Genomic DNA, 27,956 nt, shown 5'->3' on the forward strand with positions numbered 1-27,956 from the left:
ATTTGGAGTCACCAATTAACCTAGCATGTTTTTGGAATGTGGGAGGAAACCGGAGTACCCGGAGAAAACCTCGTGCATGCACGGGGAGAACATGCAAACTCCACACAGAGGATGGAATTGAACCCTGGTCTCCTACCTGTGAAGTCTGCGCGCTAACCACTCGACTACCGTGCCGCTCTACATGTTTATTCCCGGAAAAAAAAACAAACTTTTGAACAAAACACCAGAACAGTTTGATGTCACATTCCTTTAAGTGTCATGCATACCTGCAACAAAAGAGTTTCATAACACTCCACTAGCAACCTGTGGGGGGGGGGGGGGGGGGGGGGGGGGCTCGACTGTCCACTTGAAAAAAATCTGCCTGGAAAAATGGCCCAATCAGACCAGCCCATAATTTTATACTAGAGATGGGAAATCAAGAGAATGAATGAATGAATAATCCTACATTTGACATTTGAGTAGAACGAATAGGAGCAAAATGAAAGCAGGACAATCTTGTGGTGCCGATACCCTGCACCCCCCTGCCCAAATCCCCACCCTGAGGACCCACTGCCTATTCTACCCATCGAGCATTCAAGTACCTCCATGCTGTTCAGTTCCTGTAGCTCTTATGCTTAGGTGCATCACCAACAACACCGTCAACTGTCATATCTCACCAAGGGCGAGGGGGGGGGTTGGTTAGTAAAAAAAAAAGTTGTCTTTGAATTTTACAAATAATCAAGTACTCCATTTGTGGAGACATAAGAAAACATAGAGTCAGTATGAGTTCCTCTAAGACGGAGCATCTGGTTTGTGAAGGACTAGTTGTTGACTAGTGGTTGACGAGTCCTTGCAGCATCATCATTAGGCGCCGTGCCCTCCTGGTTAGAGGGTTGTGGGGGTCCTGCTGCAGGAAGGCAAAGAGCTGCGATCTGACCTGGGTCAGCATGGAAGCCATGTGATCTCTTATCCGGGGGTCACTGTGGTCCAGATTCATCAGGGCGTCCTCCAGGTAACTGCAGATGAGAAAGAGTCACTGAATGAAGGCTGAATGAGCTGGAACCAAAAAAAGCTCATTTACTTGAGCTTCAAATGTCAAGTGTTGTTATTGACGTTTTTTTCTAGAGACTTAAAGCTGGTATTATTTGCGGATGAAACCACTGCTTTGTGTTCTGGAGGAAGTACACACAAAATCATTAGAAAGGTCAGAGAAGAAATGGTCACTAAAAAGATGGTTTGATGATAATAGCTTTTCCTTGAACCCAAGTAAAACTAAAATCATGCAGTTTGCTAACAGCAGAAAGGACACACACCAGCAAATACAAATAGACGATATAGACATTGAAACGGTGAAGAAAAATAAATTTCTGGGGATCACAATAGATGAAAATATGAGCTGGAAACCTCATATTACAAATATACAACATAAGGTGGACAGAAATATTTCAATATTGAACAAAGCAAAATTTATTCTCAATTAGAAATCACTCCACACTCTTTATTGCTCTCTGGTTCTACCATATCTTACTTATTGTGTGGAAATATGGGCTAATAACTATAAAAACAATCTTCACTCGCTAAATGTACTGCAAAAAAAAAGGTCAGTAAGGATAATTCATAATGCCGCCTACAGAGAACATACTAACTCCTTATTTCTAAAATCACAAATACTTCAACTTGCTGATATAGTTCATCTTCAAACAGCTAAAATAATGCATAAGGCTAAAAATAACCAATTAGCTAAAAATGTCATCCAATACTTCTCTACAAGAGAGGAGAAATATGATCTCAGGGAAGAAGTACATTTGAAACACATATGCTAGGACTACGTTAAAAAGCCATAGCATTTCAGTATGTGGAATCAAACTATGGAATGGATTGAGTAAGACCCTCAAACAATGCACAACGATGAGCCAATTCAAGAAACAATACAAGCAGTTGATGTTTGCTAAATACAAGGATGAAGAGTCTTGAACCAGTCATGATGTGCTATATATATCACTATATTGACACTAAGTACACACGTACTTCGGTACGTTGTGCATTATTAAAAAAAAAAAAACAACCTTAAACTGTATTATGGAAAGCAGGAAGTGAACAAATGTAACAGTTACTGATTGTAAAAGTACCAGATGGAGGGGTAGGATTTAATAAGCTTTGCTTCTTCCTACTCCTTTTGGACATGTGGAACTGTGAACTGATTATGGGATGCATTCAATTGTAATCTGATGCATGTCCAAAAGAAATTAAACCATTACCATTACCATAGAAACCCGCTCACTTGTATTAATGAGTATTTTGACCCACAAACAGGAACGATTGAGTTGTGCTGCCCTTGCAGGCGCCCTTTTCTCCCGCCCCTGCCACCCTGCATTTCTCTTTCCAATTAATCCTTACAGTCAGAGACATCTGTTGGCGCGGCTGTTTTATGTCTTATCAGTTTTAGCGACCATTCATCTCCACGTCCACGGAATAGTACCAGGTGGCGCCCCAGTCAGGGTTACACACGAGTGGTGGTGACGGCGCTATTAAAGTGACAGTACTATTATTTCTATGTATTTCATACATTCATCAGAAATGGTGTTCTCGTGAGCAAATGTCATGATGAGGAACAAGGAATAAGATCCCTGTGACTGAAATTTCTCCAGAGATTTTCAGTGATGATTGAGTTGGGAAGATGAACTGAACAGTAAAAAAAAAAAAAAAAAAAAAAAAAAAAAAAAGCAGCTGAGCGGCTACACCACTTCAGGATGATAAAGCCACACCCCCATCCTCTATGGGGCCATAACACAGCTGCAAACCAGAGGTGTCTGGCCTGTACGCCAGGCTGTAAAGAGCCTTGGCTTTGCTAAGGGAATTATTTCACCCAGCAAGAATAGCAGCTGGGGAGAATGGATGCAAACATTCAGAAGAGATGGCGACATAAAGAGAGTTAAGCAGATGCTCTCTGAAGGGACATTAACCTTTCTAGTGTGGGGAAAAAATACCTAGTCGGACAACCTGTGTTAAGACAAGAAGCATATAAGGCAAAAATGATGGTGCAAGTCTAACACTGATCTACAAAACTGCATGCTACAAGGGCGCAAGATTTGCTATTCGCAGGATTATCCCCATTCCCTGGACTGCCATGGCGCGGAGCAACACAAACAGCAGTGTTCAGCGCTTCAGCATCATTTAGTTCCCTGGTGTGGCCAAGAGGAACGCATGCATTGGATGGATGCATTGGGGTAGTATGAGGTCCTATTGTATCCCTATCAGTGCGGGTAATTCCAACCTTTTCTATTCTGTGAACATCCATAACGCTTTTAATGCGTTTCTCCACCATGACGAGATGATGATGTGAATACAGCCATCCCTTGTGGGGGGTTGCTGGAGCCTATCCCAGCTGTCTTTCCAGCAAAATGCAACATAATGGAGAGCAGTGAAGCAAAGTGTCTTCAACTGTGAAATTGCACAGTACAACAAATTCTTACATATTGGCAGGTCTGCACTAATATTGAAAATTCATTCATTCATTCATTCATTTTCTACCGCTTATCCTCACAATGATCGCGGGGGTGCTGGAGCCTATCCCAGCTGTCTTCTTTGGCGAGAGGCGGGGCACACCCTGGACTGGTCGCCAGCCAATCACAGGGCACATATAGACAAACAACCATTCACACTCACATTCATACCTATGGACAATTTGGAGTCGACAATTAACCTAGCATGTTTTTGGAATGTGGGAGGAAACCGGAGAAAACCCACGCATGCACGGGGAGAACATGCAAACAGAGATGGCCGAGGGTGGAATCGAACTCGGGTCTCCTAGCTGTGAGGGCTGTGCGCTAACCACTCAATCACCGTGCAAGCCTAGTGCTAATATTCATTCATTCATTCATTCTTTTCTACCGCTTATCCTCACGAGGGTCACGGGGGTTGCTGGAGCCTATCCCAGCTGTCTTTGGACGAGAGGCGGGGTACACTCTGGACTGGTCACCAGCCAATCACAGGGCACATATAGACAAACAACCATTCACACTCACATTCATACCTATGGACAATTTGGAGTCGCCAATTAACCTAGCATGTTTTTGGAATGTGGGAGGAAACCGGAGTACCCGGAGAAAACCCACGCATGCACGGGGAGAACATGCAAACTCCACACAGAGATGGCCGAGGGTGGAATTGAACTCGGGTCTCCTAGCTGTGAGGCCTGTGTGCTAACCACTTGTTCTTTAGTGTTTTTCTTTTTAAATTATTGTTCAGTAGATGTCAATAATGTTACATTGATGAGACATTTCTTTGCATTATAGCGCCTTAGCTTGCAGCCATTGATTCTTGCATCTTACGTTATCCTCCCATTCTGTGTGGAAGTGGTTTCATACTTTGTCCTCCCTGCCCACACAGTTTCCAACATCTTAGGTTTAGAATAAATAAATTGGAGGCTGACTAGTTAGCTTGGTACGACTGTTAGAGTAGCGGCCATCTTGTATCAGTATCAGAGATCCTGTAGCTTGTGAACAAGCAGGGGGAAATGTGGTGTAAACAAAGCCAGCAGCATCGTCAGATTAACGTTAGATCGTCTGTCCTGTATATCGATCAGGTGACAAACGTCATAGTGAGGATGAATGATCTGACTAAGGCTGATGTCCGTCTTTTTTTTTAATGCCATGTGATTGACCATACTCGAGATACAACAACAAGGAACTCCCCCAATGCTAACGGTGAGTTATTAGATCTTATTATTGCTTATATCTACTATACTAGGTAATAAGAGTATAAAGGCTACTATAGGGGTGTTATTTGAGAGTCCCCTGCCTATTACTGTGTGTATTTCATATTCAGTAGTACAGATCATTAGTTAGTCATATGCCCAAGTAATAACAACAGGACAAGAGACCTTTAAAGCAAAACAAACTGGTGCAAATGACCTTAGCCGTACCTGATTTTGAGCTCGGAGCGAGTGGTGAGGTTGGAGGAGAGCTGTTGGATGAGTGACAGCAGCACAGGCTGGCTGAGAGGGCACGGGTTTTGCCCAAACACCTGCTGAGAGTCGATGGTCTCACACACATACAAGACCAAGTTCAGATCTGTTGCCGACAGAGCCTGCACAAACAATAAGAGTGTTGTTTTATTTTTCATTAAATGGACATTTCTTTGATGCCTTCACTCCAAAAGTTACACATTCTTCCACAAGCTGCCCCCCCCACATATGTAGTAACTTTGTCATAAGTGCCATGTTGTTACCTGCTGGAAAGCCTGGTTGAGGTGTCCCTGCTGTAGGAGCTGCAGGATGGCAGCTTGCTGTGTCTGGTAGTCTAGATGCGCTGTGGGGACGGGGGTGCCGGCCGCTGACCTCATTGCCTGCATAATGCTGGAGGTGACCACCGCCTGCTGCTCCTTCATCGCCAGGCTCACCTCCCCTTTGACAATACGCTGTACGTGACCAAGAATAGACTCCTGAAAGCTGAAGAAGAAAATCATGGTTGACTGAGGGTAAGGACGACGTTATCCTGTTTCCCCCCCCCCATTTAAAAAAATAAATAAATACTTATTAGGGCAACAAAAAATAGGTAATGTTATTATTTCATTTGAACATGCATCAGATTACAATTACTGCTTGTACAATAAAGGATTGGAATGAAAACCGAGTGGCTTCTTGAAAACCAAAAAAAATTATTCATATTGACAAAGATTATGGACGAGAATAAATATAAATAGCAACAGCTGTGAGTTTTGTGGAGCTGCTGTGTGCTATGGCATTTATCTACAATATATAAATGTTATATGTTTATTATTAATCATGATATAAGTTATTTACAGTGACTACAACCTTGATTCCTATTTTACCACATTGTTATACTGCCTTATCCCTTAAGTGTATTGTAATTAATGTGAAACAGATGGGGGTAGGATTAAATAAGCTTAGGTTCTTTTTTATTCCTTGTTAGACATGCAGTACTGTGAATTGTATTATCTGTTGTATTCCAATATAACTTGTATCCATTTCTAAAATAAAACCATTACCACATTAAGTGGGTATAAAATGTGATGAACATGAGTACATGTCTGCGTGTACTTTTCAAGAAGCTGATTCTTTGACTGGCTGACTTGGAAGACTTACTTTCCTGCCATCATTTGGATTTGATGTTGGATCTCAGCCCGGAGGTTAGCTGTGATGCTATTGGCCAGCTGGTCAGTGGAGCTTTGGAAGCTGTCCATCATCTGCTGCAGTTGGTCAATCACAGGGTCTCGTATATCCGTCTCCCTCTGCTTCCTGCTCTTCGCATGGGCCTCGAGTTGCTGTATATCTACAAAAATGAAAACAACAAACTCCAGTGTCATCCTCAAATTCGTTTAAACCAGGGGTCTCAAACACGCGGCCCTAGTTTGAGGCCCCCGCCTTGATATGAAAGTTTAATGTTAGTGCGGCCCGCGCAAGTTTGATATGGATGCTGTATGGTATCATGTACCCAGAAAAAATTATTACCTTTGATTAATGTTCATGTTAAAGGTTAAATAACTGTTAATAGTTATCCTCCCTAGCCGTGTGGAAGTGGTAAGTTTTTGGCTATTTAATTTTAAAGGAAATAACTTAAAGGCTACCGTTTAGGTCGCTAGCTCTCTAGTTTGCGAGTTAGCATGCGTCTCAAGACCCTGCAGTTGCGCAATATGTTGTAAATAAAAAGAGTATAAATGTGACTATAGTCATGTTTTGTCATGTCTACAGGGCTCTAATAATGCTTTGTTCATTTTAATCTGAAAAAAATAATTTGTCTACCCACCAACTATATGTGGTTTCTTAAGTTTTTATTATTTGCCTTTTTTTATTATTATTATTATTATATATATTTATTACTGATTGATTTTCTTTATTCTTGATTTGTTTATTTATTTTTCATCTTATTTTGTGCAGAAAAATAAAAAGTAAGATATTTGAGAACAGTGGAATGTTTTATCTGAGCTTTTCTTGTAGAAAATCGGAACAAAAGCAAAGTTCATTCATTTTTCTGTTTTTTAATAAATGCGTTGTTTTTTTGTTTTTTTTTGGAAAACCTGATGCGGCCAAGCCTCGCCCAGACCCTAGCGCCAGTGGCCCCCAAGTAAATTGAGTTTGATACCCCTGGTTTAAACCAATAAAGAATATACAGCATTTGGTTCATTCAGAGCACCAGCGAGGTGCCGTGAAGCATGCATGTGTGTCCGACACCGTTACACATCACAATCAATATAAGGATTACACAAAACGGTTTCACCTTCAGGGGAGCAATAAAGTGTTGCACTTTATTGAACAATAAAAGCAGCACTAACTGTCAAATTTTAAAAATCTGCACTTACAAAGTTATAGTCCCATTTACACACTATGGCATTTTTAAGGGTTATTGTATATAACATTGTGTAAGCTTTACTGCCAACAAACTTGCTTCTCCCACTACACACAGAATGGCAACTTTGGCGAAGTAAAAAAAACAATGCCGTTATGGAAAAAGCCACCATTGCCAAAGTTGGATTTTCATAAATGTACTGTATTAAAAACAGGAAAGACAAAATCTGTCACCAGCATTTTGACTGACCAGTCATGGTACTACTCCTAACTACAAAGTATGCATTAGAACAGGGGTCTCAAACTCAATTTACTTGGGGGCCACTGGAGCTCGGGTCTGGGTGAGACTGGGCCGCATCAGGTTTTCCAAAAAAAAAAAAACGCATTTATTAAAAAAAAAAAAAAAAACTTCGCTTTGGTTCCAATTTTCTACAAGAAAAGCTCTGATAAAACATTCCACTGTTCTCTAATATCTTACTTTTTATTTTTCTACACAAAATAAGATGACAAATAAACAAATCAAGAATAAAGAAATCAATCAGTAATAAATAAATATAATAATAATAATAAAATGGCAAATATTAAAAACTTAAACCACATATCGTTGGTGGGTAGGCAAATTATTTTTTTCAGATTAAAATGAACAAAGCATTATTAGAGCCCTGTAGACATGACAAAACACGACTATAGTCACATTTATACTCTTTTTATTTACAACATATTGCGCAACTGCAGGGTCTTGAGACACATGCTAACTCGCAAACTAGAGAGCTAGCGACCTAAACGGTAGCCTTCAAGTTATTTCCTTTAAACTTAAATAGCCCAAAACTTACCACTTCCACACGGATAGGGAGGATAACTATTAACAGTTATTTAACCTTTAACATGAACATTAATCAAACGTAATAATTTTTTCTGGGTACATGATACCATACAGCATCCAAATCAAACTTGCGCGGGCCGCACTAACATTAAACTTTCATATCAAGGCGGGGGCCTCAAACTAGTGTCCTAGTGCCCACATTTGGCCCGCATGTTTGAGACCCCTGCATTAGAACATAACTATAACTATCTCCATAGATATTATTCCAGACATTCATGATCAACTTACATTCGTGTGTTCCTTGCTTGAAACTGTCATTAATTTGCTGAAACATGGACTGACAGCCTCTCTCAAAAACAGGCAGCACGATGCTCTGGAAGGCATCTTTGTAGGCAGCCTGGATAGGACCTTGCATTGCTTCCGCTGCTGCTCTGCCAATTGCATCTGTTGTGTTCTGGAAAAAAATAAAACAAAGGAACCCGCTAATGTGTGAGTAAGGTCATGTTCTAAAGGACCTAAATAAAGAAGTCACATGACAATACAGAGCTGACACTATGCAGATTAGACAGGTTATGAAAGCCAGCCACTTACCTTTGATTTGACAACCTTGCCGACGTTGTCCTTCAGGATGAGCTCTACAGAAGTCAGTTTAGCGGAAATAGAGTTGCTCAGCTGAGAGGTCACTGGCTCCAGACTCTTTGAAATGGCTAAAAAAGAAACAACTTTATTAAGCGACCTTGGCCTTCAATCAGTAAAATCCCAACCAGGAAATCATTAACGCTAAAAGATATATATCTTTGTCATCAGGTACCCCTTATCGGTCATTTTGCTAAATTTTAATCAAACCGTCACTTCCCAATTCAGGGGTCTCTGCAAGTTTCAAAGAGTTAAATCGGAATTAAACAGTAATGGAAACAATCTGGTAAAATAGTACAAAACACATTAAATATAATAGCTGCTTGCTGCGCTGCACAGATAGTTAATTTCGGTTTAAAGTTAGAGCGTCTCACAAAATGTTTAATAGCAACACTGACCTTTATGAATTTGTTTTAAATAAAAGCAATGTTAACATTATTTTGAAGAGCCTTTAATATCGGATTTATGAAATATTAAGAGCATTTCAGACATTTTAAGGGTGTAAATTCAAATGACCTCATGAATAACTTTCATTCATTCATTCATTTTCTACAGCGGGGGTGCTGGAGCCTATCCCAGCTGTCTTCGTTGTCCCTCAAAATAAAAAAAAGTGACATATTTGCAGCTATATCCTATACCACGATGGCTCTTTAAGTTCAACTAAAAGCTAATACATACACACACAATATAAACAACACTTTTTGCACCCATTTTATGAGCTGAACTCAAAGATCTCAAGGGTCAATATAAAAATCCTGCGCATATTTCTATATTTATAATTTTAGTTAAGAGCAAAAAATAAATCATACGCTAATGAGATGAAATCTAATCTTTTTGCCAACAAAAAAATAGTCACATCCATTAATTGTTTTCATTTCTCCTTACTTGGAGGGACAGTTTTCTTCATCTCCTCTCGAAGCACTTTGTCCATCCTGTTTGTTACGGAAGAGCAGAGGGTATGGCTCAGCTCTTGGCTGAGTTGTTCCTGATGCTGCTGCTGAGTCCGTATCTCTGCCAGAACTCGCTCTAGTCGGCACTCTGTGGTCATGCAAAGTTAAAGTTCACAAGGAGATAGTCGATTGCATTGGAGATGTGCCATCAGACGAGATTTTGTACTATATTATAGGCAGCTTCGCTCATTAAGATGAAATCTTATTTTCACTTATGTCTTTCGTTCTTTTTTTGTTTTTTAATAAAAAGAAAAGTAGAAAAGCTTAACCACAAATTAGTACTTTGGTACAAGGTGCATTATTTAAAAAAAAAAAAAAAAAAAAAAAAAACTGTATTGTGGAAAGCAGGAAGTGAACAAATGTAACAGTTACTGATTGTAAAAGTACCAGATGGAGGGGTAGGATTTAATAAGCTTTGCTTCTTCCTACTCCTTTTGGACATGTGGAACTGTGAACTGATTATGTGATGCATTCAATTGTAATCTGATGCATGTTCAAATGAAATAAAACCATTACCATTAGCTGACAACAAACAGAACAAACATATACGGCTTACAGGAAGTATATAATGCTATTCATACGTTTGAATGGTGGCACCCTCTCAGCAGCATACAGTCCCTTTCACTATTGCTGAATGGCAACTTTCAAAAAAAAAAAAAAAATCTGGGTGGCTGAATTAAAACACCAGAAACTGGACAAGTGGCTTGCAATTAGTGGTGTAACGATTCATCTACTACATCGATGTAGTTGCCGTTCCGCACAAAGTATATCGATCTACTGTTTAAAAGGTAATCAATCGATTGCATCTAGGCAATAAAGCATTGGATTTAAGGTAAGCTAAGCTTCATATTTTTAGCATGTTCAATATTAAAGATGTTAATCAATTTAGTCTGCCTGTTTGTGACGTCATAGCTACACGCCAGTAGACAACAAAATGTAGCATGGTAGATGGCAGGAGAACAAGCCACTAAACAACAATTAATTAAGCCACCATTACGGTCCAGTGTGTGGAAACACTTTGGCTTTTGCAAAAAAGGGAGATGTTCTAAAAAAAAAAGTTGCTAATTTTTTTTGTAGGATATGTAAAAGGTCGAGTAAAATAACATAGCAACACAACAAATCTCTCCCAACCACCTACTAAGGCGCCATGGGATTTCAAAACAACGCTGACTGTACAAGCACCTCTTGCAGCAGCAGTGCAAGATGACGCCAGCTCTGCAGAAGACTCGGGCCTTGCTAGCATGCTTAGGCAGAGATAAGGCAAAAAACATCACGATAATTGCTAAGTTTATTCAATTAAATGCATATGCATTTGCCATTAATGGTTATTTACTTGTTTATATCCATAATTAATGTATAACTGATTCCCTTGTTAGTTGCATTCACACATACATCTTCCTGCCTCTGATACTATACCCAAATATGGAAAAGTACAATGCTGCCCTTGTCCGTACCAGCGGATAAACGCTGGCTCTACCATTAGGGCTCAGTTTTGAGGTGTCGCTGGCTAAAGTGATACTGGATGGATAAAAGAAAGAAGGGATGTTACGAGTTGAAGGATACCTTCTTGTTCTTGATGTTTGCTCAAAGCGTAGTCGACTTGGGCCATTATGAAGCTCTCCATGGCCTCAACTTGTCCACGTAGTTCAACTAACTCCCTCTGTTGGCCTCGGAGGAACATCAACAGTTCCTGTTGCACATCTGCGTTGACCTGTGGCAAGCATGAACAAAATGAATGATGAGGACAAACAAAAATCTAAACTGCTATGGAAAACTTGGAAAAAACTATAGAAAAACAAAAATGCTAAAGGTGATTTTTAACAAACACTTATTGTGGGTACTTTACCTGGCCAGAGTCCAATTGTCTTGATTGAGGTAATTCACTATTGCAATAAGAGACAAAACAGAAACAATATGTATGGTTAGTACTATACTACTTGTATACTTATTTAAGTTGCTTTCCTGTGCCTGAGGCGTATATGAGCATTTGCACATGCACATTGTTCTAGATCAGGGGTCTCAAACTCGCGCCAGTTTGAGGCCCCCGCCTTGATATGAAAGTTTAATGTTAGTGCGGCCCGCGCAAGTTTGATATGGATGCTGTATGGTATCATGTACCCAGAAAAAATTATTACCTTTGATTAATGTTCATGTTAAAGGTTAAATAACTGTTAATAGTTATCCTCCCTATCCGTGTGGAAGTGGTAAGTTTTTGGCTATTTAAGTTTAAAGGAAATAACTTGAAGGCTACCGTTTAGGTCGCTAGCTCTCTAGTTTGCGAGTTAGCATGTGTCTCAAGACCCTGCAGTTGCGCAATATGTTGTAAATAAAAAGAGTATAAATGTGACTATAGTCGTGTTTTGTCATGTCTACAGGGCTCTAATAATGCTTTGTTCATTTTAATATGAAAAAAGTAATTTGTCTACCCACCAACTATATGTGCTTTCTTAAGTTTTTATTATTTGCTGTTTTATTATTATTATTATTATATTTATTTATTTATTACTGATTGATTTATTTTCTTTATTCTTGATTTGTTTATTTATTTTTCATCTTATTTTGTGTAGAAAAATAAAAAGTAAAATATTTGAGAACAGTGGAATGTTTTATCAGAGCTTTTCTTGTAGAAAATTGGAACCAAAGCGAAGTTTTTTTTAATTTTTTTGTTTTTAATAAATGTGTTTTTTGTTTTTTTTTTTGAAAACCTGATGCGGCCCAGTCTCACTCAAGTGGCCCCCAAGTAAATTGAGTTTGAGACCCCTGTTCTAGATATTTCGCAAATATAATATATAATTGGCATTAAATAGAAATTGTACCTGCTGTTTACATTGTCTGAACTGGCAACGGCCAAATTCAGAATGTATGAATTTAATCATAGCATGGGATGGAAGGATTCATCAGGGTTGCTTATTTTGTCACATCATCACATTTTCTGTTCTTCCATGTCATAATATATGGAACATTGACATACCCGTGATCTTTTTTGGTCTTCCTCTTGAGCTTTGGCGAGCCTCTTGGTGAGGTCTTCCAGTCTTTGACCGGTAGTCTATGAGAGGAGCGAGTGGCGGAATTTGCCGAGGAAGATGCCGAGCCAGTCACCTCATCATCAGGGTCACTGAATCCAACACAAGTCAAACAATTGAGTCAAACAATTTCAGGGAAAATATGGGCATTATGTACTGTTTATGTGCATATGAAAAATATGCAAATGCACTTGTGTTACCTCTGTTCGGCACCAGGGTCCTGGCTTTCATTCTGTGTGAGGTGATACGACCGGCATGCATAGGGTGAACTCAGCAGTCTGTCCTTTGATTCATCCCTAGAGCTGTGACAGGGTAAACCATACGGGTAATCATTTCATCTGACTTTGTTCAGTAACTTCTCACAGGCTTTCTTTAGCATTTTTAATTTCTGGTAAGGAAATGTTTATAACCGGCGTATTGTTATTCTTTTACATTTTGAAAATGCTGCCTTACTCATTTTTTAAGTCACACTTCTATCTAAATGACCAGTCATGATGACAGTAAAACACATGTCGCTTTGAACAGAGATCCTATTGTCCATGCACACGTACATACTCACACCTCCTTCATGCACACACACCTATGGACAATTTGGAGTCGCCAATTAACCTAGCATGTTTTTGGAATGTGGGAGGAAACCGGAGTACCCGGAGAAAACCACGGGGAGAACATGCAAACTCCACACAGAGATGGCTGAGGGTGGAATTGAACTCGGGTCTCCTAGCGTACTATACACTTGAACACCGTGCAGCCAGATATATATATATATTATTTATTAAAAAAACTAGTGGACGGCCCTGATGTAAATGGACAAAGACGTGTAGATAAGACAAAAAACGGGGGCTGTATTCTACTTATTATTATTATTATTATTATTCTACTATATATTATCATAACAGTGGGTTATTTGGTCTCAAATGTTGACAATAATATATTTAAACATCAATTTGTGGGACAATAATCATTTTAAAAGCACACCTGCATTGTTTTGGAACGAGGGACGACTGGTGGACAATTAATTGGAGCGAGGCTTAGCTCATTGCAGTCACAAAGTGCTTTGGTAATATCAGCAACTACATAGCAGCTTGAGATAACATGACATCGCATTCAAACATGACCACATTGGTTATCTGTACTCCGCCTGTTGTCCGAAGACAGCTGGGATAGGCTCCAGCATCCCCGTGATAAGAGGTAGAGTATGAATGAATGAATGAATGAATACACACAAAACAATGATGAGGTTGATTTAGAACAAATAATGTAACTTTGGGCTGCACGGTGTTCAAGTGGTTAGCGTGTAGGTCTCACAGCTAAGAGACCCAAGTTCAATTCCACCCTCGGCCATCTCTGTGTGGAGTTTACATGTTCACTCCGGTTTCCTCCCACATTCCAAAAACATGCTAGGTTAATCGGCGACTCCAAATTGTCCATAGGTATGAATGTGAGTGTGAATGGTTGTTTGTCTATATGTGCCCTGTGATTGGCTGGCGACCAGTCCAGGGTGTACCCCGCCTCTCGTCCGAAGACAGCTGGGATAGGCTCCAGCAACCCCCCCCCCCCCCCCGCGACCCTCGTGAGGAAAAGCGGTAGAAAATTAATGAATGAATATATATTTCTGTAATGCGCCACATTGCCACACATTGGACACAAATACAATAAGCGCCAATAGAAGATGTAGATGATATGACAACTCCCAAGTACAATTGATTAAACGTAAAATTACTACAGCCTTTGCTTGGACACCTACAAGAAACAGTTTAACCAACGATAGAAAAAAAACATCCATATGTCAACCGCCATATAGCGAGGGACGGTTGTATTTCATTCATTCAAGTATTCAATTAATTCATACTTCAGAAGCGGGAAAAAGCCAAAAAATATTTTCATACCAGTCTCCGAGACTATTGTCCCTATTCCTGGTTTCTCTGGTGATGTCAGGAGCAGCAGGCCAAGAAGTATGGCTCATGCTGCTGTCTGCAGATCCTCCTCCCAGTGCAGAATTTTCCTGCGATAAGACCGTCTCCAGTAGAGATGGGGTTTGGGGATGGGTGACGGGTCCATCTACGCGTCCGAGCTCAAGAGGCAACAGGCTGTGAAAAAAAAAAAAAAATGTAGATGTAAATGTAAATTTCAATTTATGTGCATTTATCATTACTGTATTGATGTCTTTATCTACAATTGTCATGCAGCAGACCTTATCTGGTTGGATAAACGGTAACATGCATCATGGTTCTCTATGTACGTCAATGTACCTGTTGCTGTTGGCTGATCGGGATGAAGTAAGCAAATGTAGAGCAGAGGCAGCAGACGTCATGCTATCAGTTTGTAGAGCAGACATAGGTAAGGAGTCCAAAGTGGACACGAGACCATGCTGAAGCTGTAAGGTCTGGGATGCAATCTCCGGTATGTCTTGGGACATGACGGTGGAGGCTGACGAGATAACGTCAGGGGAACGGGCTCTGGTCGGGGAGGCAAGTGGGGGCAAGAGTGGAGAATCTAGAACCTGCGGACTGTCAATCCCGATTGGAGCGCTGGGGGATGCCAGTGCCTGGAGAAAGAAGAAGTTAGGTAGGATTGGAACCAGTCGGAAAAGTGAGGCACAGCTGGGAAAAGAAGTACAAGTCCTACCTGGAGGTTCTCCAGTCCAGGCATGACAGAAGAAGGTGGTCTTGGACTGCTAGTGGAAGCAGGGAGTGCCAAATTATTACTATTATCTGCTCTGTTGGGACTCTGACTAATGTCATCTGAAGTTCTGTGGAAAAAAAAATGAAGATAAGTTTTCCTCACTCAAAATGATTGAACCCTTATTGTAATGTGTAAAGATTTTAAAGTTGGAGTAGTGACAAAGTAAACCAACAAAAACTCAACACACTTAATATTGCATACAGTGTAACTGTATGTTATATCAAATAAACTTTATTTGTAGAACACTTTTCCTGCGAAGACATGTAACACAAAGTGCTTTACAGAATTAAAAACAATTACCACAATTAAAAAGGAAAAACAATTACTAAGAAAGCCCCTAGACACACACACACACACACACACACAGTAGGGAGACATGGCATGAGGATCAAGGAAACGCCACTTTTGGGGCCGTCCACACTGGGAGGAGCCGCAGGCCGTGCCATTTGGGGACCAGCACCCGGGCCCCCCCGATTCCGACAGACGGGCGGACCCCCACATTAAAAAGGGAGGAACCCCCAGCCGGCCGGGTCGAAGGGACCCAAGGATGGCACCCCCTCAGCAGACCCGACACAGCCCCCAGTGTGGAGGACCCCCACCCCCCCCTGAGGAAACACTGGCGTTAAAAGCTAAAGACTAAAAGCATAAAATTGTACTAAAAAAGATTTTAAAAAAACATAAGAAAAGTTTTAAAATATTAGTTAAAAGCCTAATTAAAAAGGTGTGTCTTTAATCTTTTTTTTTATTTTTTTTTTTTAAATATCAACAGTCTCCGCAGTCCTGAGGCTCTCCGGCAGGCTGTTCCACAGGTGGGGGCCATAGTGGCTAAATGCTGCCTCACCGTGGGTTTTTGTTCTGGGTTTTGGTATTGTTAAAAGGCCAGTGTCGGAGGACCGCAGGGTCCACGGGGGTTGATATGGTAAAAGCAGATCAGATAAATAAGAAGGTGCAATGCCGTTAAGACATTTAAAAACCAGTAAGAGAATCTTAAAATATATATATATAAAATATTATGTGGAAACCAGATGTCCTGGAATACACCTTGTGTCTGTGCTATTCCGTTGCCATGCCATGTTTTTGGGCAACTTTGTCAAGTTTGAGCAGGAGAGGAACGGAAGGATATCCAGTGTGGACTTAACATGCTGTCCGTCTAATATCTGCTATTCCGCTGTCAAAGTGTGTGCACAGACATTGTCTCACTGCCGCAGTGCACACTATGTTGCATGGGGGAATTCCACCCACAAGAACGACTACCAGGTTAAAAAGTATGACTGGTTGGGAGGCGTTTCATGTCCAATTCGCTCTACTGGCCCAGACAGAGATAGATACTTTATTAAATTCACATTTCCAGCAGCTCTGCAAAAATGTCGTAATGACCTTAATTCATTCAATCCGAGCCATTTTTCATAAGCCGCTCCTCTGTGATGATTTTGACTGATTTTTCAAGGCGCACAGAATATTGTGTTCTCGGGCTATATAAACATGGTATCAAAAGCAAGATTAGACTAATCTTTCTTCAGAAAAATGTTTGTTTCTGCCCTTTTTCTGTTCTTTGGTAATCAGCAGTAGTACACAGGTACGTTTCAGCAAAATATCAGTTGTTTGTGAAAAGATACATTTCAAACATTCACACAAAATAAACCATATTTTGCAAAACTGTCTCAACATCTATGCCACAACATAACCACAAAAAATGGTTGTCATTCATTCATTCATTCTCTACCGCTTTTCCTCACGAGGGTCGTGGGGGGAACTGGAGCCTATCCCAGCTGTCTTTGGGCGAGAGGTGGGGTACACCCTGGACTGGTCGCCAGCCAATCACAGGGCACATATAGACAAACAACCATTCACACTCACATTCATACCTATGGACAATTTGGAGTCACCAATTAACTTAGCATGTTTTTGGAATGTGGGAGGAAACCGGAGTACACGCAGAAAACCCACGCATGCACGGGGAGAACATGCAAACTCCACACAGAGATGGCCGAGGGTGGAATTGAACCCTGGTCTCCTAGCTGTGAGGTCTGCGCGCTAACCACTCGACCGCCATGCCTCCCAAAAAATGGTTGTTTTACATGAAAATAAAAATAATATTTAAAAATGTTGCAACTGAACCGTGTGTACATGCGTTAAAATTTCCCTCAATGCATAATTCCCTCCAAAGCAGGGGTGTCAAACTTGTGCCATGGAAGGCCGAGACGCTGAAGGTTTTCTTTCTAGCCGGTCACCAAAGCAGGTGATTTTAATGATCAACACTACCTTCAATTGGAGGGAAGGAGCTCATCAATTAAAGAGAGAAAACCTGCAGTGCTTCCGCACTCCATTGACACGTGTGTTCCAAAGCATGAATTTCAATAGCAGATATGCATGATGAGCCCTTATAAAATGCACTTCTGCCACCTTTATCATGGAGTTGTATCTTAGAATTGTCATTGAATTGTCATTAAAGTTAACACCCTTTAAGCAGCATCGTAACCCTTAAACAGTCCCTTGAATTTGTTTATTTTAATACATACATTTGTTAAATAAAATAACATATCTGAGATGTTTGCTTTCAAAAATATCCACACTTTGTCATTGAATGGTGATGGGGGCGGGGGTCCCCACAGACAAACTAGTCGAGAACCACTGCTTTAAAGCATAACAGTATGTAAATTTACCTGTGATGTTTGAAAACTCAATTAGGTTTTCCCACAGTGGGATAATTCCACCGCAGTGGGATTATTCTGTAAAACAAGAGCTAATTTCCCAATTCTCTGCCAGATGTTTTGTCAAAATATGGAACATCCTAATGAAGTGTGTTAAATGCTTTACTGACCTACCAGTTTGCATTCAATTCCCATTACAGAAGAACAACTCACCTATTGGTTGAGTCTGTTGAGTTGCTGCTGATTGCCGTTACTAATGTCAGACTGCTGGCGCTACTGCCAGGAGATGCAGGTACCTGAAGGGTAAACAAATGGTGAGCAATAAGCCAATAACAAATGTAACAAGAATAAAATTATTTCCTGTTCTCTTATTACATGCCACAATAACAGTTATTTCAAATGACTGACTTTAATGCAGTGATGTTGATGGGTTTTCAATGTAGTGGTTACCCCGGGAACCAAAAAAAATGCATTTGTTTCGATTTTACTTAATTTGTAGTGCTAAACTCCTTTGATGGTAGTACGGTATGATATTAGAATGAACAGATATGTTAATTTATGTTCATAAAGTAGAGTATCTTAAATAAACTTCCAAATGTGGAATGTTTACAAATACAATGCAGTACACATACAAGCAATATTGAGCTACTGTCACTAGGGTGATCAGTATTACTGGAAGCCAAAAAGATTATTATTTATTTTATTATTATTATTTATTTATTAATATTTTTATTAGTATTATTATTATTTATGTATTATTATTTAATTGTTTTATTATTATTATTATTTATTTTATTATTATTTTATTTTATTATTATTATTATTATTGTCTAACCAGCAATAGATTTGATCATTTTCTTCGGTGCCATTTTTGCATTCTCCTTTTCCTGCCTTCTCTGGAAAATGGGGATCTTGCTGGAAACGACATGTATACGCAGACGCTTTTCGAACATAACAAAAAGGGTGACTGCCATTCAACGTATTTTTTATTCCATCCATACCACATGATTGGTTCGCCGTGTATGCAAAACGCATCTATACCCGCCTTATTTTGCAGCAGTCATGCCGATTTGTGCTACACATGAGTAAAGTACTTCGTCAGTCGACCTATTTTACGGCAGGTACAGATCATGCGTATTCATCAGGTAACAATTTGTATCAGGCATGTACTTGATATGTCACTCCTCAACCGAACCAAAAACATTATTTAGATTTACGAAATGCCAAACTTATTTTTTTGCATTTTTTGCAGCAAATATACAGTAACTTTAGTTGTACCAAGCACTAAAATGAACAAGAAAATGAAGTAGTAAGCGTGGCATAACCATGTACACACACACACACACACACACAAAATTGTGAAAGGTTTGTACCGATGTGCTTGGTGTCATGAAGGCATCAGGAGTCATCAACTTCGGCATTGACCCATTTCCATTGGTTGTATTTGACAGGAAATCAACAGGGGCAGAAAGTGAGGGCATGTTGCTTAGATCTGTCTGTGAACCACTCCCCGAGTCCTTGTCAGAACTCTGGTCCGTCAGATGGTCTGCAAACCCTGTTAAAAAAAACCCACATTTTTTGGAAAGTTAAAAATCGTGATGTTATGAAATTTCTTAAAACACATGCGGTAAACACTCGAGTGAGCCCCGTTGTACTTGTTAGAAAAATATGTGACAAACCAAAACCATCTGGAGCATCAGAATGGGACAGGAAATTTGAACTGGACCCCACAGTAGGCTGGAACCAGATCTGAACATCCTGCAGACTCCTGAAAAAAAAAAACAGTACACACATACCTTTATGTAAATAATAGATAACACACATTATGACATTATGAGCTTTTTAGCTGCAAAGCTTTAGCGAAAAATGTACATTGTAAATACTGTATATACATTATATAAGTATATACTGTACTTTATCACATACTACAGTATTAATTGGCCCTGTACCCTAGAAACCGCCCATGAATGATATGGGAAAAGGCCCAAATGATACTGTGTCAATGCCCAGGGCAGTGATACTGATAAAATATAGAGTTTAACCATGTCCAGTATCAGCCCCCGTAGCTGTCCACTCAGAGATCGCTGCTCTGGTGTCGTGCCCGTGAAACAACCAATCAGAGCAAACAGCGCACGAGCGTGAACACAACATGTCAACATGTCAGCGGTTGACACTCCGGCGAAAAGACAAATAGGGAAAATAGCAAACAGAATATTAGAAATGGAAAGTTTTTAATCACCATTAATGAGGAGGACACTCTTGAAATGATCGAAAAAAACTAAAAATGCAAATACAAGTCGGAAAACCAAGGGCGACCTCGAGCTTTTTTCTGAATGGCTCATCAACTGCAAGAAGGAACGAAGACTGGGAGAAAGTATTCCCCCAAATACGTGTCTATGTTTATTATTATTATATAAAATTTTCTGGAAACAAAATGGTCATTGATTAAATAGTACGTGATAATAAGCTCATGATTAAATAGTATGTGATAATAAGATCATCACATGGTTTGTCTGGTATCAGGCCCGGTATCATGCCCCCGCGTGCCAGTATCAGCCCGAGACCGGGGCATGATACCTGGCCTGATACCAGACAAACCGTGTGATAACCTATAAGTATGTGTCTTAGTTGGAAGATCTGTTTGTAGATTTGCTTGTCTGGGAATATTCACTCATATTTGTGAATATGAGTGTGAATAGTTGTGGTCAGGTATTGAACCGGCAACCAGTCCGATATGTACACTTTGTCTTGCATAAAGTGAGCTGGGATAAGCGGTGATGAGGGGAAGAAGTGTCGAAATTTAATAAAATGGCTGGTGTTCGACTCCAACTCACTTAGTGTGGACACAGTAGAGTTTAATCTGGATGCCGGATTTGGACTCTGTTGGGCCCTGAGTCCCCTCTGGAAAAAAAATACATACATATAAAATATATTACATATATTTACCTTTGGTTCTAAAGGACTTCAGGTACACACCTGTAGTTGTGCTCTCACTCTCCTCCTCCGGGGGAAGAACTTCAGTGTGTCGCAAACGGCTTTGGGTAACATCTTGAACTCCAAAACTTAGAACAGGATGCGTCAATAGAAACTCTGATACAGCTGTGAAACTTGCTTTGCCCTTTTCCAGGTCTTGTCTCAGCTCCATCACATAGAGAACCTGGCGACAGGCAACCCGTAAAATGGAATAATCATTTTTTTGTTCAAATTCAACATTGTATAATCTTATTAAATGATTGCATTGCACTGACCTTCCTCTGTACATCAGTAAGGATGAGATACTCCGCAGAAAGATCCAGGCTTGCCTTCAAACTAGGCAGAACTGTTGAGTTCACTGGATCTGGAGAGAATCTATAAAACATCACCGAGCATTTGAGATTCAGACAAAGTTGGATGTTTCGAATACAGCTGAAGGCATTGTGTTCAATAATGAATGTGCTTGAATAATTACAAATATTAAGAGGATTCTAAGTCGAGTTTCAAAATAAGTAAGCAATTTATTGCCATCAACTACTAAACTGAAATGTCCATCAGCTGAAAAAGTTGAAGACCTACAGTACTATAGAATAAAAGTAACATGCCCAGGAAATAAGTTCCAGTAATGTTTAAAAATGACCAAATTATGGCAAAAATACTGTATCACTGCAATGTCAAAGCAGGTACAGTTTAAGAGGGCTTTATAGTCAAAAGAGTTGTTAGCGACCTTGTGCTAGCTGTTTTTCTCTCCTTAGAAACGCACAAAAAAGGGCAAAATGTCTGTTGATGTTTCACACAAGGTTTGATGATTATGATGATAATGATGATCCCCCAAAAGGTGCAGTTTAAATGTTTGATCAGATGATGGACATTTCTTTTATAATGGTCACATTTAACAATAACTATAATAGGGGCGTAATTGAAACACCAAAGTAAGCAATAACCTGATTGTTTGCAAACAGGTCCAGGAAACGGTGCACCACATTTTTAATTCTTGGTTCTGATCTGCTCCGGTTATGAGAAACCTCCAGAATGGGACACTATCAAGAAAAACATAAAAAGAATCCGTAAATCATAGCTGCAGTGTAAATGAAGTCAAATGTTAGCAAACTCATTTGCTGGCTATATATTATGCATTTCACTACTCACTCGGGGTCCTGCCTCTTATGGTTGTCACAGAAAAGAAGGCAGGAAAGGGGACGTCCCCCATGAGGACGCAATTCATGCAGACATCTAATTGAGAAACCACATTAAAAAAAATGTGAGTAACGGACACAAGCATGAATTAGCCAAATAAAATAGGGTCACTCATCGCTTACCTTGGCTTGTCCTGACCACCTTCTATGTATATCTGCCAGAACTTGATGCATCCATCATGGCTGGCTGTGGCTAACACAGTTCCATCTGGAGATAGGGCCCCTTCACTGACACGCTGGTAAGAAAGTAACATTTTTATTGTATTTCAGTGTCGCAAATGAATATAATAGAATGCAAGTGTCTCTATAAAAGGTATCAAATGGTTAGATTCTAACAGATTCTACACATTTCCCATTATTTTCTTTCAATAAAAACTTTTTTGGGAGGGGGCCTACCTGAGTGTAACCCCTCACTGTGATGAGGCCTTCTTTCAAATCTGTGGCATCGACAGGCCAACTGACATTGTTGGCCCTCAAGACTTCAAGGTCCCACACTTCAGCCTGGAAGGAACAAATGTACATTAGAACGGCGTTCCAAGGAATCATTTACAGATACAATTCTTATCCCACATTCTAAAAGGCAATGCCGCAATGCTTCTCCAAGTGTGTGGCACAGAACCATTCCTCAAGTATTGAACCTCCTGTTTTTTTTTTTTGATCCGATGTGTTCAATGTGTAACTGCTTTACACCAGGGATTGAACGCACAACGTTCATTATGGGTGTCGAGAACGCTGCCCGCTTGGCAAAAATACGTTGAATGGCAGTCACCCTTTTTGTTATGTTCGAACAGCGTCTGCGTATATATGCCGTTTCCAGCGAGATTCCCATTTTCCAGAGAAGGCAGGAAAAGGAGAATGCAAAAAAATGATCAAATTTATTGCTGGTTAAATAATAATAATAATAATAATAATAATAATAATAATAATAATAATAATAATAATAATAATAATAATAATAATAATAATAATAAATAATAATAAATAATAATAAATAATAAAATAATAATAAATAATAATAAATAATAAAATAATAATAAATAATAATAAAATACATAATCTTTTTGGCTTCCAGGAATACTGATCACCCTAGTGACAGTAGCCCGGACTGTCAAATGTTCAGCGCATCTCTTAAGGCAGAGTGAGGTTGACCAACGTACACTTGAAAAGCCTGGCTGTGGCATGTTACACATGTGACAGCCACTGTAGGATTGTTCCAGGGTATCTTGATGCTTTTTCATTATATCCTCTACTTGTTAGATACACCAAGGTTGGATACAGATCATGCGAGAAAATTACGACCAGCATAAAAAGGCTTTTGAGTTGCATTTTTGTGCAAATCATCAATCTGTAAGTCACATATCTGCACTAAATATATATACCCTGTCTTCATGTAGAAGGGCCAAGGTCTGGTTGGCGTCATCCTGGTTGTTGTCCTCATTATCATCCGGGATGAAAGGGCACCAGATGAGACGGCGATGCGAGTTCAGCGGAGTGTCCTGCGGCCTTCGGATATGAATCACTATCTGATCTCTTTTAAGCACATGCATTAAGGAAAGAAAATGATGCAAACTGTTCTTGTTTGTCTACTAAACCAAAGCTAGTTGCATTAGAGGATGATAAACGCGTTACAACAATCTGTTAAACATCAGATTTAATGCATCTAAGACTTTTCGAGATGGTCGGTATTCTGGCATTCTTGCAAGGCCAAAGACCAAACTGACTGGGGGACTGAGGGGAAAAAGTGTAATTTTTAGTTAGGATACAGTATTGTACTTCCGGTACATGTGAGCTGCCAAACCATCAGGTTGCCAGCTTCATCGACACAACCCAACATAGAGGAGTCGAGGTGGGCGAAAGCCAGATCTGTGACCGCACCAGTGAAGCCTTTCAGTAGGGAACGTTCTGCAGTGCCCACACTCAATACCCGTATCATTGCCTGGTTGTTGGCTCCTGTAGGAAACAAAGTATATGCGCAAATTTAGTACATTAGTATAAGTATAATACTGCTAAACAATGAGTATTATTTAAAAAATTGCATCTTGTGTACACTCCAAAGCATTAATTTAGAAAAAGTATTTGTGCAGCATCAAAATGCAAAAAGAACAAATTGGTCTAAATAAGGAATAAAGTGTTATTTTTTTAGCTGCTAAAACAGGCTGTTCATCAGCTGATCACAAGTTTAAACCCTTTAAAAGTCACGATATATGTGCTAAAGTCGGGCTTTCATATCATTTTTTGTGAGACAGTCACATTGTGGTGGAGTCCTGATGCCAATGGCAAAAAGGCTTCGTCTTAGAATGTGGCAAGATTGTTAAACTGCAGTAGCGAAGGTCTCTCGCCTCTCAGACTGTGACTAAAGATCGACCGATACATCGGCCGATACGCGCGCGGGTTCGGCGATGTATTTTTACGCCGCATGGTTGACAGACAGGCATCCGCCGGGCAGCTTTGTGATGCCCGAGGACCCTGCAACACACGCAGTCGCGGTACCCCTCCGCCCTCCCTCACAATGTTTTGCACATGGTTGAATATTTATCCCTTTTAAAAGTTGATAATGCCGTTTAAATGTGTGTTTAAGAAAGCTGAATCCTACTGTGTTTGCATTTCAATCAATATTTGTTGAAACTTGAGACCTGGAATATTTGTTATCATAGTCATTTTTTCATGTAAATTGAGGAGCAGTATCGGCCACAAATATCGGCCCAAACAAAATCGGCCATCGGCTAAGGGTGAAAAAATCGGTATCAGCTCGAAAAAAAACATATCTTATCTCATATATGTGACTTTACAGTTCCTTAAAACAGTAAGGGTTGTCGAGAAAAAATTTAAATAAACTTTTGCCATTGACATCAGAAGGTAATTACTGTGTATATTTCTCACAGAACGACATCAAGTGCAGATTTGGGCTTTTTACTGCTATTGAATTAAAATTTCGATCAAACAGCCCGTTTGAGTTTAACAATTCACCTGCACAACATTTTTCCTGGTCTTAAGATTTTGTTTAGTATTGTACCTCTCATAGTAGATAGATAGATAGATAGATAGGCTCCCTTTATTGTCATTGCACAAAAACACAGTAGTGAAATTGCCAACGAAATGTCGTTGCCTGGCTCCCATATAATAACAGACACAAAAGAAGATAAGTAATAATAAATAATAATAATAATGTGGAGAATAAATAGATAGAATAGACACCAAATATGAATGTGAATATTAATCGCTCACCTCTAATTGCATAGGCCATGAAGGAATTTGACACAGCAATGAGTCTTCCATAATGATACTTGTGCTCCCAGTCATATTTGGCAACAGGCTGGATTTTCACCTAAAAACACACACACAACAAATTCACCATTCAAAATTAATAAGATACATTTGATCATTATAATGTACGGATGTTTTGCTGATGTGTTGAAAATCTTTCCCGGTGACAAGCTTAGTATTATTTACATCCATTCTCATCACAAATAGCTGTCCTCGGCTATGCCTGCCAGAAACTAGCAGCTCCTAACACATTTTAGTTAGCAGTTCAAAGCCCAAAAAATAATAATAAATCAGCCGAGAGATGGCTCGTAAACCAAAATAAATAATTAGTTAGTTTTGGACATATTTTAAATCTTACCATGTTGCTACCTCGAGCCTTGCTATCGATGCTGGAGTCCTGACTCGCCACAATCTCCACGTTGTCTGAGGTGATGGCGATACAGGTTGATCGATCATCACCAGAAAGGAGGCTGAAATGGCAGTACATTTAATCATTCAGTGTTTTTGTGTTATAAATGTTTTGTTATTCATGTCAGAAAGGTAATTTAGGCATGTTATGATACAGGGTGATAAAGTTACAAACTTAATTCATTGACCAAACTGACATTATCTGGGTATCCTGAGCGGCGCTGATGTGGTCTGTGGAGATGGGTCTGGTGGAGTCGGACATGGCTGACAAATCCCCCCCTCCGAGAAGACCTGCTGTTCCCAATAGCCCGTTCAGCTCTCCATTAAAGGACATCCTTCTCTGACCATCACCTGATTGTGCATCTGTTGAATGAAATGTATAGATTTCGGTGACAGGAAAACAACATTGCATTTATTTGTAGTCATAAAAAAACAAACATTTATTTAGCAAATACACAGTAGAAACTCGATTAGCGTCAAAAATTCATGCAACAATTTTGCCTCCAGTTAGTGTACAATATGGCATATGTCTTGTGTTACTAACAAAATGTGTGATTCCTAAATTAGTGTATATTTTTTTTATTTCTTAAATCACAAATCCTATTAGCTACACAAAATGGCAACTTGAATAGGAAGTCATCCATCCAGGACGTCATCAGCAGTTGACTCTCAAAAACCTGTTTTTACACTTTTACAAATTATAGTTTTACATGCATAAAACTATTTTAGAATGTTATATGTGACGAATGAAAGGGATAAATAAACATGTAAAGTTATTTTTTTTTTTAACTTCATTGAAGATGTGAATTTTCCCAAAGCTGCTAGCTCACCCACCATCTTCCCATTTTCAGACAGGTGAGTAATCACGTCTTCAATGAAGGTAAATCTAACCTTAAATGTTGATGTATCTCTTTTATTCGCCTGTATGCATTTCAAATTAGTTTCTGCATGTAAACCTATACAAACATGTTTTGTGTTAACATTTTTTTACTCTGGAAAAGATTAATTGGTTTATCCAGTGTGTTTATAACCACTATTGTTTTTATTATCGTATGTATATATACACAGTTTTAACAAGAAATTATGTATAACAATAATGGGTCATTTTAGATTTGAATTAATTACCAGACGTAGTGATGTTTGACTTACATTGTTGTTTTCACAACACTGCAAATTATTGGTTAAATCTTTGAAAACAACAGACAAGCTATACTAATGCCAGAGGCTATTGTTTATAAAGGATTTGTATTAGAGCCACCTGTTCTCTATGTGGACTGTAATTAATCAGCATTCATTACTGGTGTGACGGAAACAGATGAAAATAAATCTTAGATCCACCTCAAGACTATAAGTGGAAACTGAATTGGTTTCGTTTTGAGAAAATAGCCGAAAACATACCTCACCACTATTGAGGACGTTTAATGTTTATCTATTAAACACAAACAGCATGCTACTCAGTTTCGTGTACAGTAAACAACGTATTTTACACCAGAATAGTGGCTACTAACTCGGCTAGCATCAGGGACACTGACCGCTGCGTCGCAGTTAGCGAAGCATCGTGACATTCCCTATATAAAATAAAGTCACAATGGCAAACAATTTTATTAATCGGATTTTTTCATTTTATACTGTAGTTGTTATTGTTAAGAGAGCGATGGAAAATATTTTCCAGCTAGCAATCAAGATAGCTAACGTTTGACTAGCTCCCGCGGCCTAAACCAGCGCATCTACTTCCCATTCCCGGTTAAACTCACCAGTACTGGAACTGGGGCGGTCAAGCTTCAAAATGTCTCGGAGATGCTGTGTCGCACCTTCAACATCGATATGAGAACTGAACGCCATGGGCGAGGGAATGGGGTACCGAGGGGGTGAGTAATATATTCGATTTGAAGTGAGGTTGTCAATATGCACTTCGTTCACCCGGAGCAACGGTCTAAACTTCCGGTGTGCCTGACGTCTAATGCTCCGGCTAGTTTCAATGCAATGGATTTTGGTTCCTACCTAATCTTACCGGCGTGCAGAAGAGTCAACGTCGAATTACAAATCACATTTCTCACCAGGT

The 27,956-nt window shown here is 39.6% G+C and overlaps 1 protein-coding gene across 2 annotated transcripts; it reads right to left on the minus strand.

The window, feature by feature from the left end:
- Nucleotides 1-336: 336 nt before the first annotated feature.
- edc4 (enhancer of mRNA decapping 4) lies at nt 337-27,850 on the minus strand. 2 transcript variants are annotated; one of them, XM_058076171.1, is made up of 30 exons: nt 27,649-27,850; nt 26,092-26,257; nt 25,845-25,956; nt 25,448-25,547; nt 23,986-24,172; nt 23,602-23,752; nt 22,619-22,723; nt 22,346-22,458; nt 22,176-22,259; nt 21,971-22,066; nt 21,302-21,401; nt 21,030-21,210; nt 20,888-20,954; nt 19,733-19,821; nt 19,427-19,608; nt 18,267-18,349; nt 15,346-15,469; nt 14,970-15,265; nt 14,607-14,807; nt 12,918-13,019; nt 12,666-12,809; nt 11,541-11,577; nt 11,258-11,405; nt 9,630-9,782; nt 8,700-8,815; nt 8,397-8,562; nt 6,086-6,272; nt 5,209-5,428; nt 4,904-5,067; nt 337-995 (listed from the first exon to the last, which is right to left on the minus strand). In XM_058076171.1, exons 1-30 carry the CDS (start codon nt 27,734-27,736, stop codon nt 812-814), a joined length of 4,146 nt encoding a protein of 1,381 aa, XP_057932154.1. In that variant the 5' UTR covers nt 27,737-27,850; the 3' UTR covers nt 337-811. The 2 variants fall into 2 exon arrangements, with proteins under 2 accessions (XP_057932154.1, XP_057932153.1); XM_058076170.1 differs by having other exon boundaries at nt 12,666-12,821.
- Nucleotides 27,851-27,956: the final 106 nt, after the last annotated feature.

This window comes from Doryrhamphus excisus, chromosome 6, assembly GCF_030265055.1.
Source record: "Doryrhamphus excisus isolate RoL2022-K1 chromosome 6, RoL_Dexc_1.0, whole genome shotgun sequence".
NCBI lineage: Eukaryota > Metazoa > Chordata > Actinopteri > Syngnathiformes > Syngnathidae > Doryrhamphus > Doryrhamphus excisus.